Here is a 21,459-nt window from a genome sequence, read left to right on the forward strand (position 1 = left end):
CTGATTTACACCACTGAGAATCTGTCCCAGAGATTTGACTTTTTCTGAAAAACACTTCCCGCTGTGGCAGACATAACGCCATATCAAAGGCATGTGCTGTAATACACAATAAAGATATAGCTTTCATAATTTTCAATTACACTTCCTCTGCAATGATGTTAGTGAATCTCACCCAAAAGTAAATTATTCAGTGCAGATGATATAGAAATCGTTTGATGAGTGTCACTTTTCCATTTAAAGTTTTACCAAGATCTTCTTGGATAAGGGGCTCTTTTTTCACATGACACATTTTATATTTTGTTTCTGTCCCTCACCTTCATTCAGCAGGCTGTTTCAACTTTTTAATATACTTTTTCAACAAAACATTGAGTAGCCATTCAAATAGGTCTATTCAGGGGAAGTACTTATTCATTCTGCCAGAAATACTGATATATATGTTTTATTTAGTTTTAAGAATACTTTTTTTTTTTTAATTTTAAGAACGTTGAAAGCTAGAGCCAAATATGAAAAGGCAACCTTCTTTCAAGCCAGGCTTGGAGGGAAAAGTATTGTGGGCTGCACTGGGAATCCCTTTCTTTCATGTAAATAAATAGTTCATTTACAAGAGCTTTTTAAATGGAAAAACATATCCATACACCAATATATTTAAACTCAATCATACGGTAAAATATAGCAAACTGAAAAACTGAATTCCAGAATGTTTTTATCTTTCTTTTCATGAATTTACAGATACATTGAAATCTAATTCAAAAAAAAATTGCATGTCCCTTTAACTTCACAGTTATTTTCTACTTGCTGTACTTCAAAGACGTACAATAATAATTTCATTTTTCTACCTACTCTTTCTCTTCTACCAACCTACTCAGAACCCTGCCCATCTGACTTGGCCAGTCAATGATGTCCTAGGTTTATTTTCATGCAATGTAAACTCCTCCTTTTCTGCCTGGTTCACTAATACATCCCTTGTGACTTCAGCCACACTGGCCAAGAAGCACTGGGTATCAGTACTGGAAGTGTCATGTCAATTATTCCTGTTTGGAAATGGGTGGGTAACACCTAACTCCAGCCATAACTATTTTTGCAAGTGTGGAAGCAAGGGAAGGAGTCGGAGGAAGAAAATGAGGCTTGCCCATTGTTACATATGAGGAAGCCTCTACACTGTTCACTGAATTGGCAAAAAAAAACCCCATCTCTATATCTGCTGGAGAGAGGACGGTGAAATTTCTCTGATGAACATATATCAAGATGGACCAAGAGGAGCTTTGAATAGGAAAATCAGCAGCTTGTGGCCAAGACTAAAAGACGTAGCAGCAAAGGAGATAAAAGATGATGGGAGTCTGGAGGAGCAAGATATAGACTGTGCTGATGTACAGGAAAGGCTGCATCAGCCGTGATGGGAGAAGTGATATTCTTCACTGTTTTTCTCCTTTTGCCTTAGAGTACTGCACCTGCCTGCGTTTTCCCTAATTCTTTGAAAAAAGGCCTGGATCTATCTGCAGCTCATGACAGGTGGCGCATACCCATGCAAAACCCCAAGCTTCAGCATCTGTCACTGAGCACATCAAAAGCACAGCAAAATATACCTGTTTGTGCTGGCATTACTCCTGCACTTGACTTCGTTTTGGCACCGCTTCAGCGAGTCTGGTTCCAGCTTGTTGTAAATAGCCCACAAGCAAAGGTCAAAGGCAGTCTTTATCCCTTGTGTCTTACATACTAATGGCATTTTTTTTGACAATCTAGAAAACCTTTAGAAAAAAACTTCCCACTAGGGCACAAGACACCAGTTTTTGTCCTCTGCTATCAATAATGTAGCAACAGAGACATCCAAGAATATCTGAAAAAACCCAGGAAGTTTTTCAGTGGGAAAATACACTGGGTCGGCATTACACTGCTGAGGTCTCTAAGTCCAACTGAAGTTCTGCATCTGCAATTAATGCGCAGAAGAAACCACAAAACTTGATGACTTATAGTTCCAGCGTGTGGATCAGAACCACTGTGTTATGGACTAGCACACCAGTATTACTCAGAAGGAGTTCACAGGTGAGTAATTGAACAACCAAAGTTGTGGAAAAACCCTTATGTGAAGAGCTGGATATGACCTGGGATTGTTTACCTTACTGAAAAGGGCATACAAGAGAAGTGGGCAATCGAGATCAACTAGGACCTTCTGATCTCCCTGACTGAACACATCAGGGAACATTAAAAATGGAAAATTAAAAACTGGTAGTTCTGCATATTTTCCCAATTTGCTCAAGTGCAACAGAAAGTCCTTGAAGCCAACAGCCTTGCCAAGTTCCAGAAAAGACTGGACTTTTTTACAAATTTCACTGTGCAGAAAAGTTCTAGCTCTGCTTAACTGCCATCTGGTAAACACGACACACCATGATTTTGGCCATTCTTAGATTTTGAAAAGGCAGACCAGTGTGGAAGGCAAAAAGCTTATCTTTCCCTCTTGTTGGATTTTTCATCACAGATGTTGGGCTCTTGGACCACCATAAATCCACTGACGTTCCTACTGCTTCCCACCCTAGCAATGGAGAACTGATAGACTTACTAGTCTTGCCATCTCACACAGATCCATACAACAGCTACAGATCATATACCCTTGCCATATAACCAGATTGACAGCCCATGCTGGGAAAGCTGGTACAAACTTTGACTACTGTTGGCGTGCTCCTTGTACAGACTTCAATTCAAATGTGCACAGTACTCAAAGAAACAAGACCATGGCTCAAAAGACAACAGGACATCCCTTTTTGCAAGCCGGCTTGTCTCTCTAAGCCAGCGATCTATCAGGAACGTGATTCCTCCCTACCACAACCATTCATCTCTGAAAGAAAATTTGTAATTCCCATTCCTGATTTCCTTTCAACCTGTTTCTCTAAAACAATCTTCCCCTCAGGCAACGTGAGTCTCCAGCCTTTGTTTGGCTGAAGATGTAAATATTTGGGCACTCACAGATTTGATATATATATACATATTTGTTGGAACATTTACCACCTGCTATTCAAAGTTAAATCCATAGATTACAGAAAACAAGTTCTTTATCGCTTTTTGTCTAATGTAAAATTAAAGACAGCTGAAAGCCTACAAGCTTTCTCTTGCTTGTGAGTCAGTTGTAGCATAATTACCCCTCTAAGCCTCCAATAGCAGCAAAGAGCCAGATCTTTGCAAAGGCCCATCATCCCAGCAAGAACTCCAGGAGATTCTGTGCTCCTGAGGACATTAAATCAGAGGTCATTAAAGCAGAGGCCATAGACTAATGACAACTCCTTGGCTGTACTCTGCATGAGCTGTCATCGGCCAGTGATAAAGGCTCACTTGGCTCCTGAAGCAGGGAGACCTAGGGTCTCCAGAGAGCATCATCTACCTCCTGAGACCTGTGTAGGCAACACTGCAGTGGTGCATTGCACAGGGTTTCCCCAGCCCCATTCCCAAAGTTAAAGTGGCTTTTGGAGGTCTATGAGATCTTTATGCAGCCAAACCCTTCCTACTTGTGAAGTCAGGTCTAGCAAACCTGCATTGCTAAGGCAAAATCCAAAACCCGTAAGGCACTGAAAGCAGAAGAAGGAACGAGGTCCACCACTTGACTAGGGCCTCTTATCTCCTCTCTCCAGGCATCTCAGAAACTTCTTCAGACTCAAAATCAGGTGAAGCATCTATGTGCCTGGTTACAGTCATTGAAGTGATGTTCTGCCAGCACTCAAAAAACCAACACAAAAACAAAAACAAAAAACAAAAACCCAAGGACATGGGCTTGCCAGCAGAATTGTGCTGCATTCTCATGCTTATTGTTTTCATTAGGTTTTCAGGTGGTGACGTGGGCTTATATGGGCAGAGGAGAGCAGACTACACAGGAGCAGGACACGCGTGTGGAGTGTACACAGTGGTACCGTAAAGCTGGCACAAACGGTGATGCAAACCACAGCAATGCCGTGACCTCCAGTATCAAACAGGGCTTGATTCTTGGTACTACTTACAGGCCTCTTTAGGTTTATTTCTCTCTGTGAGCTTTCAAAATATGCTTGAATGAAAAATTACATCCCCATCCCAATGTAATTTGTACTTTAGACATTTCAGAATTTCCCAGTCCCTCGAGACTGATGCCAGTAAATGGGTACCAGTGCAGTTTCAGTGCCCACGTCCACTGCTGGCACCCAGGCTCCAAGCAGAAACCCACACTGTTCACCTGGTAACTGCTTTTCACACTTAATTGTACACGTGCAGATATTTTTGAATACCCAGCTCCATATCTGGGAGTTACATGACATACTTACGGGCACACACAACAGAATAAGCAATATCCTCCAACCAAGAAGGTTTGGAAATCTGAGAAACAGAAGCACTGACGGCTGGTCATTAAACTGACTGTTCGGATCTGACTGTTATAGGAGGAGAAAGATATGTCTCTGCTCCCTAATGAAAAGGATAGACAGATATTGAAGAAGAGTAAGTTGGACTTTAATTACTGTTTTTGATGTCTGATCTATAACTCCTTAAAAGTTTTTTACAGGAGTAATATGGAAGCATCAGAAAATTCCACTGGGATATAGATGAGGTCCAGTTTGAAAAAATACCCTCTTCATAAAGAAGCTCAATGCCCTCTTTTGCTTGGCAAACCATCATGAATTTATGATGCATCGCATTTGGAAGGCAACACAGTGCACAGCTGAGGCAAGTTGCTGAAACACAGGGAGAGTAAAAGCAAAATGTTCTGAGAGTGAGGGTGCATATGGGGATGTATTTGGAAAAAAAATTATATATGTATAAATATAGACACACATTTGCTAGAGAAAATGTATATGTATTTATAAAAAAATCTAAACTTCTCACCAGTCAAAAGTTAGAAATGATGCAAAACGCATCTGCTTTGATAAGCCTGTTATAAATCTCACAGCTTGAAGCTTTTAACTGACCCTTTCCAGTTCATGAATATTTTAAGCAAACCCAGTTTAATTTAAAACAACCCTGGATCAATATATGCATTTATTCTGGCAGTGCCCAAATTTCAGGTCCTTGTATTATCAAAAATTGTATCATACGTCTCCAGTTTGACTCCAAATCTAGGGTTCATTCAAGGCTGGAGCTCAAATTAGGGGTAAACCTACATGGATTGAAACCTAAAAATGTCTGTATGGAACCCGGCCAAGCAAGACAACTTGGCTAAGAACATTTAGAGCCATCCCGTGACATAAAGTCTCTCCTATTGCCCGAAACTAATGCTCAGAGAAGCACACAAATGCCCTGGAGAATAGGTGGTTTCCAAGATCACTTTGTCACTGTGCTCAGCATGGGATATCAGCAAGGAGACTTTTCTGCATGCCAAGGAAGTCCACGCTACCTAGCTTCAGGAAACCCACCCCCTTGTTCCCCAGAGCACTGATGGGAAGAAGAGATGCCCACTCCTCCAAGAACAGACACCCTTAACCTAGGAAGGGAGCACCTTCCATGCAAAAGTAGTTTTGACAACCCAAAACTACCACTGTCCTGAAGACTTTGTGGAAGGAGACCTCCTGCCTGGATGACGAAGTATCGTCCAGTGTGCAGAGGCTGTCATGGGCTGAGAACTGCGAGGCTGACAAATTATTCTTTGAAAATTTTTAGGATCTTGGAGTACTTGTATGATTTTGCAAGACTTGCAAAAAGCAGCAATTTATAAGAATAACTCCAAACCTACTGTCCAATTTCAATATTAATGGAATTAACAACTGCTCACTGTCCCACAGATCAGTGTTGCCTCTCATTTTCATGTTGGTGAGAGGCATTTCTTAGTAACTACAGTTAAAATTCAATCCTGCCTTCCTCTTAAAGTCGATGAGATTTTTGCTCTGAGTCATAAGTTATTATGTACTTATGTTTTTCCTTCCTAGTACTGTTCATTTTTTAAAAAAAAGTTCTCTTGAAAGACACTAGCATATATTCTACTACACTAAATATGGTTTTCATTTTAAAACCTCTCTTTCCATACATCTCCATCCACTGCAAAATTCATTTGGTGCCACTAACATAACACAGATCCTATATTAATCCAAGCAGCATACTTCTATTGCCGTTAAATTTTGTAGCAGTGACAGCCACCTGGCAGTCATCCTCTCACCTGGTGTCAGGGGCAGCAGCCAGCTCCCCAGCTGCGGTCCCTCCGGTGTGCTGGGACACTCTTGAGAGCACAGCACCCTTCAGAGACCTCCCAAAAGCGCACACACAGATTTACAGGTGTCCGTGGGAAGGGCTGTGGGGTTTCTCACTTCTCAGGCATAATTTTAATGCCTGAAAAAACATCCGTTTCCATAGGAAGGACAGCCTAAGGTGGCTTCCAGATGCTTTGGTAAAGGGAAAAGCTGATGGTCATTTTAAATACAATGAATAACAGATACTAAAGCTAAGGCTGCAGCACAACGCCAACATTTCTACCTAATCACCACACATGCTAGTGGTGACAAAAAGGCAGAAACATGGATGGGTTTTACACTTGAGGTGCATTTGTGAGGACTTGCTCAGTGCATAGATTGTATAACCAGCCTCTAAGGAAATACCTACACAAACGTCCAGCCTGTGACTTCATTAAGATGCTCGCTTACTCTATGGGAAATCCATAATAATCTCTATAGAAAGAATGTGATCAATATGTTATCGAGAAGATAAGTCAGTGTCAACGCTGATGTTTAAATATTCATCTACTTGTACCAACATCTTGTCTGTTACTGAAACAACAGGAATATTCAAAGATTAACTCTACATAAAAGACTCGGTAATTTTTTTCTCCAATTCCTTGTTTTTCTCTCGTCAGTTCTACGAACAGTTGTTAAGTAGAACAGGTTGGCATTTTTTCATCAAAACGTTACTTATTTGAAAAATGGGTCTTGGAACAAACCAAGACTTTTGCAGAAAATTTTCATTTGGGGAAATTTTTCAGCTTGTTGTCAAGAAAAGTGAAAACTGAAAAGAACTCATTTTCCAGGATACACAATAGTTCTGAATATATAATCAAAAGAGCTAAAAGAACCAGACGGTATTTGTTTTAATCCAAAGAATTTGAAGGGAGAGAATATAAAAGGACTCATATTAACTGCAAGCACATTTATGAGGAGCTTCAGAAGAGAGAAGATTTGCTTCTCATTCAGGACCACTAGACTAACTCCAGAAAGTACCGGAGGAGACAAGGAGGGAGGACGACTTCCTAGCATTTGCGACCCACTCAAGCCATTTCTATCACTCAGAAGAGACTTCCCAACATTTCTGCAGTGAAAGATCTGTTTAAAATTAGAAATAAAGAAAAAACCTTATGTAGAAGATTAAGGAGCATGTGAAATGCTTGGACAGAAAGATGCTGAAGCTCATTGAAGCTTGTGTTTTGCGTGGTGCTGCTTGGAGGCTCTAAATATAACCAACATTTCTGCCACCAGAGGCAACAGCCCCCTGCAAAAGGGGAGAAAACTGATCTCCCAGACGATTGCACTGCCCTGAGAATGCTGCTGAAGAGCATTATCATGGTTTCATGCAAGGTGGTGAGTGCATCTATCTGAGATCTGGAAAAAGTGATATATGGTAGCGAACCCAGTCCCACAACTAATTCACCGACTACAGCACAGGCACTGTGCAGCAAATCTAAAGTAAATCAACACTTCCAACACCTTATTCACAGGTAAGCACTGAAGTAAAGACTGTTACCATTTCTTAGGTGAGATTTGAACATCAGAATCGGATGAGTGACATGACAGTAAGAGAAGCAACTGAGACAAACCACACTGTCATCAAGAGAGGTTTGTAATGGAATAGCACAGTATTTGCCATTTTGCTATTTACCAAAAGCCTTGTTTTAATCAGGGCTGTAATTAAAGCCCTTAATCATTCTGAACAGTTTTAAATGAATGGCTTCTCTCATGCGTTAAGAGATCATTTCTGCAACAACTGTACATGTAAGGTAGTGTCAGTAGTCTGTCCGGACATAGGAAGTAGCCTATGGAAACATAAATCTATTTGTCGGTATTTTAATACAAATCTGAAAATGCTAGTTTACACATTTAAGAAGCTGTTACAAACTGTCAAGGAAAAAAATATGTATCTTGTGAATTAATGAGGCTTCCTAAAGACACAACTGCGTCTGTACACAGCATGCTATGCTGGTGAAAGGGGAGCAAACAGAGCATGGCAGAAAGTGCTTGCAGCTGCAGTGTGGGGTTCTGTCCCAAAGGACATCTTCCAGGGAACGGCGTCTTGTCCCCACACCCAGGCCAGCAAGGGCTGAACTAGCCCTCATCGAGCCCCAGTTTGGGAAAGGACTTTAGCAAAAGTGGAAATGGGATCTACAGCTTTCCCTTCTGCCTGGATACATTTTCAGGCCACCCCTGGATCCGAGAACATGTGGATTGAGGTGGGAGTTACTTGTACTCACCCATGAACAAGAGCCTTCCTGTGTTTGCTACTGCTGGTGAAGTCCTGGTACCAGAAGTTTCATGGATTGCAATGGAGTCGTTTGGGGTGCACGTAAACGAAGGTTAAACCCAGGCCTTGGTGTTGGGAGATATTTCTGGGTAACCCATCTGTATGGTCAAGGTGCTCTGCTTGGTCCCTCCCCACTCATCTCCGTTTGCCTTGGTGCGATGGGGCAGCTGCAGCAGCACCGGCAGCAGAGCAAGGGACAGGTGGGGAAGGGAGAGCTCCGGAGAAAGGGGGAAGAGGTGCAGAATGGAGAAAAGACACCGGGTAAGGGACAATCTCTCAGCAAACACGCACTGCGATTTGAGAGTTTTGAAGAATTTCAGCCTGTTCTGGTGAGAAGGCATATGCTGCAAGACTGCATTGGGGTTCTCCAAGGAAAGCATGTATTTTCCTTCCCTGCTTTAAAGAACTAAAACAGTGTGGAAATTAATATATAACCAGATTTATAATCACAGTGTAAAACACATATGGTATTAGGCAAGGCTGGGAAAGGTATCCAATTTTCAGTCCTCATCTCCTTGTGTTTTCCCTCCCGACAACTGTTTAACTCTTCCTCTTGAAGATCATAAACCCCTTGTTCCCAGGTGCTACCGCTCCCTTCTGTTCCTCTGTCGGCTGGCTGGGAAGGCAGCAAGAGCCTCCCAGAGCTTCTTGCTCCCTAAAGGAGTGGGACAGGGAATCCCTTTCTACCTTGCTAGCCAAAGGAGCAGGAATTTGCCACAAACCCTTTTGCCCTAGGGGAATTGCTGATTTCTTTAAGAAAATGTTCTGCAATGGGTTTTGCTGAACTTCCAGCAAAATGTTGCTGTGTTTCCGAGGAAGAACTGGGAGACTCACAGTGCCGTGGTAGACTCCAGAAGGAAGCCCCAGCAGAGGGATGGAAGTCCTCAGCAGGGCACGTCAGAGCCTGGGCCTCCCAAAAAGCAGAAGACACAAGGACCTGTGTCCTCACGGCACCTGGCAGGTCCCGTTTCCCTCACGTGCAGGGGAGAGCCCCAAGAGCCACAGCTCACAGTGCAGTCTCCTCTCCTGCTTCGTGCTGGAAATTCGGATGGGCCCCACCACATTTGCTCCAGTTACAGGCTGAAACAGATAAATAAAACGCACCTGCATGAAACACTTCACTGACCTGCTGCCCTTGGCTTTGCCTCCTCACATACTTGAGCCACCCGTCCCCCAGATGTCCTCCAGCATGAGGAGCGCTGTGCGCTGCAGGGCTGCGGCACAGCTCAGTTAGCACTAGTCCAGCACCACCAGTCTTGGGTCACCACATGTCACCTGCAGCACCTACGCCTTCAGACATGGCACTTTAAAACATTTCTTTAAGAGTAACCGATGATGGGTGGATGAGCTAAAGGTATAAAATCCCCTTTTTTCTCTCAGAGGCCACAATAACGTTCAGTCCCACTTCCATGTCAGGCTTAGATCTTCGTTTTAACATCTACGTGGAGGAGACTGTTAAAAAAAAAATCTAATATTATGCTTTTGAATAGAGAATTTACCTAAGTAAATAATTATTTTTAAACCCAAGATTTAAGCAGCTTTAGTATTCCACATTATGCTAATGTTTGACAATTACTAAGTGTGGGTATCAGCCAGCATTTTTTTTAAGTTTAATTTAAAGCAATTTGACATGGAAAGGTTATTACTTTAGTTGCCAATAAAAGCTGTACTTTTAACATAAGTGTACACCAAGCCCTAGGGTATGTGACTATTATCTTTTCTGCAATTATGTGGTGTTCTACATAAATGTTTAAAAAAAAAAAAAAAAACTTAGAAATATGAAAAGTACTAACTTAGCTACAATGTAAAAGTTGAATAGCAGAGCCGGGAAGCCCGGCTCCCGCAGACACAACACAGGTTGAGGTTTCCTCCTAGAGGTACCGCCGGGAACGGCGCCTCGCCCGCCGCCCCCCGCCCCGCTCCGCTCCGCTCCGCACCGCCCCGCACCGCCCGGAACAGCCCCGCTCAGCACTGCTGCTGCCATTCCGCGGCTTCACCCTCCATTCCCCAGAAAGGTGCTTTTTTCCCCAATTTTTTTCCTTTCCTTTTTTTTCCCCCGATTTTTTTCCTTTCCCTTTTTTTCCCCCGATTTTTTTCCTTTCCCTTTTTTTCCCCCGATATTTTTCCTTTCCCTTTTTTTCCCCAATTTTTTTCCTTTCCCTTTTTCCCCCAATTTTTTCCTTTCCCTTTTTTTCCCCAATTTTTTCCTTTCCCTTTTTTTCCCCAATTTTTTCCTTTCCCTTTTTTTCCCCAATTGTTTTCCTTTCCCTTTTTTTCCCCAATTGTTTTCCTTTCCCTTTTTTTCCCCAATTGTTTTCCTTTCCCTTTTTTCCCCAATTGTTTTCCTTTCCCTTTTTTTCCCCAATTTTTTTCCTTTCCCTTTTTTCCCCAATTTTTTTCCTTTCCCTTTTTTCCCCAATTGTTTTCCTTTTCCTTTTTTTCCCCAAATGTTTTCCTTTTCCTTTGTTCTCCGAATTTTTTCTTTTCTTTTTTCCCCCAATTTTTTTCCTTTCCCTTTTTTCCCCAATTGTTTTCCTTTTCCTTTTTTTCCCCAAATGTTTTCCTTTTCCTTTGTTCTCCGAATTTTTTCTTTTCTTTTTTCCCCCAAATTTTTTCCTTTGCCTTTTTCCCCAAATTTTTTCCTTTTCCTTTTTTTTCCAAATTTTTTCCTTTTTTCTCCAAATTTTTCCCTTTTCCTTTTTTTTTGCCCAGTTTTTCCTTTCCCTTTTTTCCCCAAATTTTTCCCTTTTCCTTTTTTTTTGCCCAGTTTTTCCTTTCCCTTTTTTTCCCCAAATTTTTCCCTTTTCCTTTTTTTCCCCAATTTTTTCCTTTCCCTTTTTTTCCCCAAAATTTTTCCCTTTTCCTTTTTTTTCAAAAAATTTTCCTTTTCCTTTTTTCCCCACTTTTTTTCCTTTTTGTTTTTTTCCCCAATTTTTTTCCATTTTCTTTTTTTCCTCTCCCCCCCAGCTTTAGCGGCAAGAGGAGTGCAAGGCTTTTCTTGCATCCCTCCTGAGCTTTGCTTTTCCCTTCTAAAGGGAAATCACCACATCCACTGGCTTGGGAGCTGTGTTGTCAGAAGAGACCCTGCACCCAGCGGGGAGCCTCGGGCCTGGGGAGCAGCCACTGCACAGCCGGGCATGCATCCCAGCCCAAACGTGGAGCTTGGTCCCACCAGGCAGAAGCACCACAGCAGGGTCAGCCCTGCTTTGGACTGGACATCGGCCTTTTCCCCCAGGAAATTACAGGGGACACCATGAAGAGCCACAGTGCTGTTGCTGGAGCCCCTGAAGGCATGAAGCCCTGAGTATAGGGGTGTGGAGGAGAGAGGTGAAGGTCAGCCCTTAGTTAGGGGAGAGGTGAATGCCAGCCCTTACGAGGAGAAAGATGAAGGTCAGCCCTTAGGAGGAGAGAGGTGAAGGTCACACCAGCGTAGGGAGAAGCATTTCCCTCCTGACACCTGCTTTTCTCCAGGATTCATTTCTTTGGCCAGAGTGAGGATGCCATGCAAACCAAAAATGCCGTGAGGGTGTCTGCCCATCACCCTGGGGACTTGGTACTGAGTACCGTACCCCCTCGGGCTGCTTAGTCCTGAGCCCCTCCTGTATCATGGAGCGAGAGGCATCCTCCACCAGCCCCAGCCGGCGTCCGCGTGGGCACACAGCGGTGTCTCCAAACAGGGTCCAAGCCCCACATCAGCCTGTGCAGGCAAACTCGCTCCTCTCTGCTCTGTCTGCTCAGCCCTTCAAAGGCAGAGCCTGGGGGCAGACAGATCCCAGCCAGACAAGCTGCAGTCCAAACACTGGAGGCTGCATAGTTAAGAGATCATTTTGATTTTTAATATTTTTTTTTAAAGTCTGGGGTTTTTTTTTCTGTCTGAGTTTTGTTTTTAAAGTTAATTTGAAGCTTGTGAAAGTCACAGCATGACCCTTGCTGGCTGAAAAGCTTCTTCCCCAAAACACCCGGCACCAGGGCAATGAACTCCAGCTTCCTACAATGCCCCATCAGTGCCTTTTGGCGTAACCTGCAACCATCTCCAGACAGAGAAAGGGAGTTCAGCCTCAGCAGCCTCTTCAACCCTTTGTCTTTCTATGGAGAAAGAGAAAACACTAGTTACAGTTCCAGTGCCAACTGCAGTTCATGTTTCAAATTAACTAAAGTTTGTTATTTTACAATTTAGGTAGGAGCTGCAACAAAACTCTTCACCAGCAGTCCAAGCGATAGTATACAAGCCCCTCTAGGATCCTTTGGAAGAGCTCCTGATGAGTTCACCAATGTTTGCACATTAACCTCTGGGTGAAAAGCCAGCCAGAGGGATGTGAGAATTCCACCGAGCCCTCCAGAGCATGACACAAAATGATGCAAGTGTGGGAGCTAGGAGAGAAAAGGTTTAGTGAGCCCAGAAAAATAATAAAACGTTTAAAACCTTAATTGTTTTTCTTGAAGATTTATCCAAAATTGAGCTCTCCTTAAGCCTGTGAGTTTGCAGAGCATTGTCAATAAATTAGATCATGCACACAAGGCAGGGATTTCAAGCCAAAAAGCTCTAGCCCTGAGTCGCTTAACTGCAACACTCCCCAGAAAAACGACTCGAGATGAAACATGAGATATGTATTAATTATCAATGGTCTAATAGAAAATTTAATGAAGACAAGTATCTTCTTGCACTTTATCCACGATAACGATGATAGTACGTCAGCGAGATGCATACCTTACAACGTGGCGGTGAATGTCAAGTCTGAAGCCATTACAGCAATTCACCACAATAATGGCTAGCCAATGTATGGACTTGTAGCACTTAATCAAAGTAATGACATTCATCCACAATTATTTATGTTATGGTAACAAAGAGCTGCCAAATGCAAAACAAATGACACGAGGATTTGCAAGTGAATTCCTTCCCGTAAATTCTCCTTAGGTTATGCTTAAAGGCCCTCAGGATGGAAGTCTGTATAAATTCAGAGCATTATCAAAACGGCAGTGTTATTGTGCCGTGTTTTACTGCCTAGAAGCAATGAACCCAGCGCTATTGCCGAAATGAGCTCTTCAGCCAACAGAGCTGTACTGGCATCATTTGAGCTGGCCCTGATTTACACCCGAGAGTTGTCTTCAGAATTTTACGGGAGAAAAATAAATGTGGAAGACGACCATTGCTTACATCTGCCTATCAAGGAAAACAAAGACTCAATTGTATCAACAGTTACACATGCATTTAACTCAAAGTATATGAGCAGTCCCCACTTACCTCAATGGGCTTTGGATTAGAGCCATTACAATTACCAACCATGATTCTCTATTAAGTGCAGTACTTTTCTTTCAGGGGCATTTATGTAGGTGTTTGTATAAAAACACTGTCAAAACCAAAGAACACCAGTAAATATAAAATGGCAACACTGAGGTTCAAATGCAATGAACTAATTTATTTTTTTTAACACTACATCCAACTGTTTTTCACCACTCACAGGCGTCACTGGAAAAACTTGAATACAAAAAATCACCTCAGAACAATATACTACACAGACCAGCTAATATTGATTGCTTTAAAAATGCCCCCTGTTAAACTAAATAATAGTCAAATCTCACTGCAGTAAATGTGCTTTTATATCATTAAATACTAATTTAACAGAAATCCAAATGTATAGCTAATAACATGAAAATGTAGAAAATGAAAGATTTATATTTTTTTCTTTATACATATCTCCAAAGCTGTACTCAAATGAAGACGACAATCGTTTCGTATTAGCTGGCCCAGCCAAACCTGGGACTAAGCTAAACTCTTAATACACACTTTCCAATGTGACTTATGCCCCTGAGGCTGGAAGACGCCCCTCACCATAGGCTCTGGCCACCCTCGATGACCAGATTATGGCCGGTCATGTAGTCTGAGGCTTCGGAGGCCAAATAGACGACGGCAGCCTGCAGGTCGGTGGCCTGAGCCAGCCTCCCGGCGGGGATGTCCGCCAGCCAGCGCTGCACCAGCGGCTGCAGGTCCTTGGAGTGGATGAGTGGCGTGTCAACGATGCCCCTGCAATGAGCACACCCACCAAGAGTTTAGGACTGGGTTTTCCCCAGAAGGAAAGGCAATGTTTATAGGTGTTTGAGATGTTAATTCAGAAGGAAAACTGGGGAATAGCACCAAGAAGATGAGCAAGTCAGAGCTGCTCTGCCTCTGCTGAAAGTCATGATGCAAACTTGGGTAGCGCTTCCTTCCCATTGCCTTTTGCTGCTGATGGGCAGGCTTAGAGGTTCTCTTTAAAGTGAGTTAACACATACTACCTTCTTTGCTAATACACTACCTTACTTTTAGGCTACTCATAATCACCAGTTGGATGTTTTTTTACAGAAAACAAGCATGGCATTGGAACCTAAAGTGCCTTGAAGCAGGTCTGTCACAGCCCTCGGGAACTGGCATCCTTCTACCAATTTCTTTTCTCATCACTTTGCAGCATAATGTCACACAGCGTGTTTGTGTGCAGCCCAGAACCACAAAACAGCCTGACTTCCCATATAAGAAAAACCAGGGAAAACAAAAGCCAGTGCCCTTCTGGGCTCCAGACCCTTTCCACAGAGAGAAGGAGAGGCAAAGATAAGCACAGCATGCCCAGTGCAATTCCCCTTAAACCAATATCCTAACAAATCCCACCGCATTTGCCTGTCTGGCCTCTTTAACGTTAATGAGTGAGTACACCATTTATTAAAACTCTGCTAGGTTCATTTTCTGCAGGTGCCCTAAAAATGAGTGATGCTCCAGAAAGCACAATGCAGGGCGAACATTTGGCTGGCTTTTATGACTTTAACTGCGACTGATTTGTCATACTCCTCCTTAACAACATATTTGTATTTTGTGAAATGTATAATTTTTTCAGCCCCTGAACAAATATATTTACATAACTGTGTCTAACAAGAAATTACATTTAACTTCTCAGAAATGACAATAACTAAAACCTGAACTGCCAATTCCACTTCATTAGTGTGGTAGAAATGCATTCCAAATGTTAATAAAAATTCCAACATGCTGATAAATTAGCGCTTCTAAGGAGCATGTGACACCTTGGTTAACATATTCAACCTCAATTATATTTCTCTTCAGCACCCTGTTATCTGGAACCTTTGCTGGCAATCAGAGGTGCTGTTTTTCAGCGGCCAATTTTCTAGATAATGTAGCTTATCAACACTGTGGGTAAACTTGCCAATGAAATCAGGCTGCACTGAACCACACACACGCTAATTGCATCTCTTTTTTATGCATATTTACAGACTGTCACTTCAAAGAAATCAGTGGCCCATTGAGGCAGCCAGTTAGCTGGAAGAATTGCCTCTTGCAAATGAAAATTAGCAAACAAGCTAGTGATAAATATGAAATGAACAAAGTATAAAAATACCCGTTTTGTTCTGAAACTTCATCGGCATCCCAATTTATACTTCCAAGGAAATAATTTTGTGAGACACACTGGATTCTGGGTATGAGATTTACCTTTTGTTTTAAATGACGGCTGAAATCTGCTATTTACTCTGTTACAAAGTGGACCTAATTCAGACTTACCCCCAAACATTTCTGTTTTCACTAATCGGGCAGGATTTAAATATCGGCTTTATTTTAAATTGTAATAGTCAATAAACACCAGAGCAGTTCAGAAACACTGAGCGATGCAGCTCGCTTAACCTCTGGCAACACGATAAAGTCAAATTCATTCCAGCATAGGACTGCAGACGGTTTACTTATTTCCCCCAAGCACAGCCCGCTGCTCTCCCCGCCTCGCTCTCCCAAACTCCTCAAAACCTGGATTTCTTCAGAGAGGATCGTGCTTTGAGCAGCAGACATGAAATACATTGGACTCCTTTCCCTTACGTGCCTCTCACTGTGCTTACAAAGCCATCAACATAATCATTCTGGCTTTATACTATCAGATACCAGAATAAGATCCATATGATTTTATTTTTTTTTAATTTACATATACGTCTTAACCCCAAGGGAATGCAGATCAGGGAATACGACACACAGCCCTCCAGCACAACAGATTTTGCTGAAAAGAGGACATTTTTCAATCTGTTCAGAAAAACGATTTTTGGTCTGATCACAGCAACCTGTAAATAACAGCGCCGTGCTTCTCGCTGGACCTTGCTTTAGGTTCACTTCAAGAAGCAAACATTTAGATGTGTAACCAAACTTCGTTACAAATTTTTGTTATATAAATGAGAAAAAATGTAGGGCAAAACTTAAAAGTTGCAAACACACATACTGATGGCACTATAAATATTAGGCATGTCATTGATACTACACATCTTCTGGGAAAGCTTTGGTGCCAAGTTGGGCAATTTAATGTTGTCGAACCCTTTTAGGCAGATTTTAGTTGGCTTCTAACGAGTTCCAGCAAAGACAACTGCCAATGCATTAATTCCCTACCTCATCTCATATGCAGTGCTGAGCCTATCAGTACTTTCTGTTGCATGTCAATGTAATATCAAACTGCTGGTACCTTAACGTTAGATACGAGCATCATTATTTCATTATTGATACACAGGACAATTTGAGACTCCAGAAAAAAAAAAAAAACCACCAAACCAAAACAACAAAACCCAAATGCCTAAAACATTTCCACTTCAAGAGATACTTTATGAAAAATATCACTTACCACATACTTAACTGGAATTGTTACGTGCGCTCAATCCCCAAATGAGAGCAAAAAAAGATTCCATCTGTGTGTAACTTGATTTCTTTCAGATGAGTTATTAATTTGAATGAGTTAAGTACACTCCACTTAATCAGGAAGTGTTTAATCACAAGATCCACTTAATTGGGACATCTCCCAAGGAATTAAGATTTAAGTCCAAAGATACTTACCAGCAACGACTGCTGCTTAATGGGGATAGTAATGCTGCTTAATTGGGATGCCTTCAGGTGACGCTGGGGTGCTCCTCCTGCCCGCTCTGCCTCTCCTTCCCCCGTGATGGGGTACACCCAAACATTGCAGTGATCCTGCCCTCCCTGTTTTCTGACTCCTCAAAGCCACCGGGCTAAAACCCTGGCAGGGGACTGTGCGGCTGCCTCCGTATCATCCCAGGGGAGCAAGGCAGGCCTGCAAGGGGCAAAGCCTCTTTGCCCATCACAGCCCAAACCCAGGTCCCTGCAGCCCACAGTGGCTCATCTCCTGAGACTGCTGGGTTTCACTGGGTCTCCAAAAAGGTGGCCTGGCTGCGGGTTGAGCTGAAGATCACCTTCCATTTGCCCATCCCAAAGGCCATCACATGATGACATGTTATGCCTTGTAAATCAAGCAGGGAGATACAATTATCTCAAAAAATGGATGTCAATTCAGTGTAATGGCTGCAAAAATGAAGCATTCCAATGCTGCATGTGCCAAAAAAGAGACACTCTCAGAAGTCCCCTGCTCCATCACACCCAACACACTTCACATGTGCGAGGGCCAGCAAAGGGACTAAAACACACTGTGGGTGGCCAGGCATCGGCCAGCAGTCAGTGCTCTGTGAAGGTCCCTATTCACACCCAGGTCCCCTCTGCAGCCTGATCCCTGTATCCCTTTCAGGAAGATCCAGCACCCTCTTAATTTTGCACAGCAGCAGCTACAAGGCAACTGCCCTAGATGGTGGCAGAAGGGCTGAGCACAGCTTCCACGCTACATGGGGACACTTGCTGCTGCATGGAGCAACAGGCTGAGTCAGCCAAAGCACCCAGGGAGTCTCAGCCACCTTCTCCCCAGCGGCACGAGGCTTGCCTGGCCAGCAAGAGAAGCCTGAATCTTGAATTTTACAAATGCAATAAATTGTCCTAAGGACTCTGCCATAGAATTTTATGCATTGATAACTTTTATGTATTGCTCTGCATAAGTTTTATGCATTCATGAATAAATTAAATTGAAAAAAAGTGAACAGATAGGAAAAGGGAAAAAAGGCCAAAAGGTTTGCATGGTGAAATAATGTTTAATGTCAGACCGTGTGTTTGGAGTGCTTAGGGCTTCAAAGGTACACTGAGAGTGCCTTAAAGCATTAATGCGAGTGGGAGGTACTGAAGGACACGTGTATTTTACTTATCCAGAGATTATCTTGGGTATCATCACGTCCTATACCTACCTCTGTGCTCCTTACACTCCCCCAAATCCTCTCCTGTTATAAGATGACTACATGTTAGGTGGGACATACACGCTCAGAAAGACTTGGGCAGTTGGGACTTCCAACCCTGCAGAGTACTGACGGCACTGACAGCTGCGCGCTCACACCAGGGCTGGTGCCCGGTGCTGGGTGCCAAGCTCAAGCGGGATGAAGATGCCCCTGTGCCTCAGCCAGTCATGTCAAGGGACACGACAATGAGATCAGGGGGTCCACAGTTGTGGGGATGGGTCCAAATCTGCACCAAAAGGCAGGGTCACATCTCATACAGGCAGAAGGGTAAAAAGGAATATTTATTCACTTTCAAGCTTTTGCTTGTGGTGCGGAAGGAGCTGAGCTCTATGAACCACTGTAGGCTCCTTCTCTGAAGGCTGACCAGAGCCCGCCGGGTGTTCCTGGCACGGAGGGCTCAGCCAAAGCCTTGAACTGCCGGCAGAAAAACTCTGCCCAGGTCCCCGGCTGCCTTGGGGGAACTGCTCTGTCCAGAACGGGGGACCTTAAAGACAGCCAAATATTTGTGCCTTTCTCTGTGCCCTTTCTGTCTATTCCTCCACAAAGCAGCCCCTCCCTTCCTGTTGCAGGGTTTTGAGCTCAGAACTAGAGTTTAGGACAGGTGGAGATGATCAAAATGCAACCCTCTTTTTGCCTTGAAAAGTAGAAAAAGAGAAGCGTGACTATTATTTCTCCATGCTCTGACAACTGCCTCCAGAAACACAACTTCTTCAAATGAGTGTATGCTTCCACCTTACACAAAACAATGAGTTTTGATCATTTGGTGGGTATTTTTCAAATTTATGTAAGCCCCCTGGAAATGGGTAATTCCTCCTCTAAGAGCCTTCTGATCTGTGATAGCTGTGAATGTGGCACTGCTGTCCCACCTCTGCTGATACAGATTATCCGTGTGCTTTCAGACACAATTCCTGCCAGGTCCTGCTGCGCTTCCCTAATTCCCTTCATCTCCCCTGGCTCCCGAAAGCCAGTGTAAATTCACTAGCTCTAGTTGTGGGGACACTGTTGCAGTGCTGCTAGCACGGTGTGGGGAAAATCCCATCACAAACTGAGATGCTGTTTAAAGAATCTGTGGATCACATAGAGTGACGGCTGGAGTCACTGGTATAATTAGTAATAAATAATCATAAGGAAGACAGCTAGCGCAAGCAAGTGGAGAGCAGACTGACAGTAAAAACAGAAGCACTTGCCATTGAGCTCTGTGATTTTCTTTTTTTACTCCACTTTGCAGATTAAAATATGTAATTTGTTTTTCCTAATTTGATGTACATTATATCTTCATTATTACAATTTAACTCCTGGGTTAAAATCCTGCCCTTCTTACTTATTCTGATTGACTTCAATGGTCTACAGAATTTGACCGCTTCCAATTAATGCTATCCACTTGGGTTTCTGCTTAGCACTATCATGCACTGTTAATTGTTTAATAAAATGACTGTGTTGGGTATGAGTGTGAGAAACGGGGCAAGAAAAAGCGCATGTGGTAAGAGAACTTTTCTATGTGAATAAATACTATAAGACAAAACATACAGCTTTAAGCCTTTAAAAATAAGGAAAATGTAATTTGTAACAAATACATATATATTTACAAAATTACACCTGGCCTCCTGTGATTGTCAGAGCTGAACAGTATCTCGATTACAGCAGTACAATGTGGCTTTGAAAGTGCCTATATATTTGTCTCAAGTAAAAAGGGGAAAGAAGTATTGTCTATTAAGTGTCAGAAACCTTTTCTTTAACCGCAGAAGGCTTGGACAGATTAAGGAAATATTTCATCTGGAAAAGAAATGCTAAAAACTACCCTTCACATTATTGGAAAACCTATTATCAAATACTAAAACCTCTTCTTAAATCCCTGAGTATACACAGCAACAGAGCAGGCTTGGTTCTAAGTATTTAAACCTTTGTTAAGGAAAAGACAACATAAAAAGGGATGCAATCCACCTGCTAATTAGAAACTTTATTTGCTGAGATACTGTTCATTTGAGCTTTTTAGAACATTTCATTCTCTTTGTACTCTCAAAATGAGACTACATTTTACTTACGGGGAAATGCAGTTGACTCTTACTCCTCTGTCAATCCACTCGGTTCCTAATGTCTGTGTTAATTTTACAACCCCAGCTTTCGAGGCATTGTACGCCAACTGCTTCTGCGGGTGCGGGACTAGAAGGCATTCAGAAATAGAAAATTATTTATTCTCCATAAATTAAGATAGCTTAGGTACTACACAGACAATTCCTTGCATTGAGATGAACTATTTGCCATTCTCCCTAACACTAGGCAGGGAGCAACAAGAATTTAGCCACCCACAACACAAAACTTTAAGTCTGTATTTTGCCATCTAGCATTTTTGCTGCAGCAGCTGGGCTACTGTGAAAAAACAGAATAAAAAAAAAAAAAAGAAATAAAGAAATTGAAAAGGTCCCACACTTGGACAAAGCCAAAACTGATGTATACACAAATGCACATTCAAATATTATACATATATGTATGTTTATATACAAAATATGTTTATATACAAAATACTTATACACTGGAATACTAATAAAATATAATACAGCATAATGTCCCTGCTCGTGGTGGCGAGGGTGGAACAGGATGATCTTTAAGGTCGCTTCCAACCTGAACCATTCTATGATAATGATATGATATAATATGATATAAGTGCATAATAGATTTTATATGCCATATTATGTTATATATAGCTTCTTGGAACAAATTATTCTCCTTAATTTTTAAATTATACGTAGTCTGAAGCAAACACATCATATTATCTAATCAGTGTTTGTGTGGATGTGAGCACAGGTGCATCCCAAAAATTCAGAACACCCACCACTTTCAAAATCCGAAGCTTTTGAAAAATGTTTCAAAGATGTCACATGTCAG

The 21,459-nt window shown here is 42.4% G+C and overlaps 1 protein-coding gene across 1 annotated transcript in view; it reads right to left on the minus strand.

The window, feature by feature from the left end:
- Positions 1–14,268: 14,268 nt before the first annotated feature.
- LOC130147659 (uncharacterized) overlaps positions 14,269–21,459 on the minus strand; it is a 38,078-nt gene continuing 30,887 nt past the window's right edge. Inside the window, exons 10-11 of the mRNA XM_056335098.1 lie at positions 20,619–20,736; positions 14,269–14,464 (exon numbers count right to left, since the gene is read on the minus strand). Of these exons, the coding sequence (XP_056191073.1) occupies positions 14,269–14,464; positions 20,619–20,736 (314 nt within the window). The remainder of the gene's footprint in view (positions 14,465–20,618; positions 20,737–21,459) is intronic.

This window comes from Falco biarmicus, chromosome 4 (genome assembly GCF_023638135.1).
Source record: "Falco biarmicus isolate bFalBia1 chromosome 4, bFalBia1.pri, whole genome shotgun sequence".
NCBI lineage: Eukaryota > Metazoa > Chordata > Aves > Falconiformes > Falconidae > Falco > Falco biarmicus.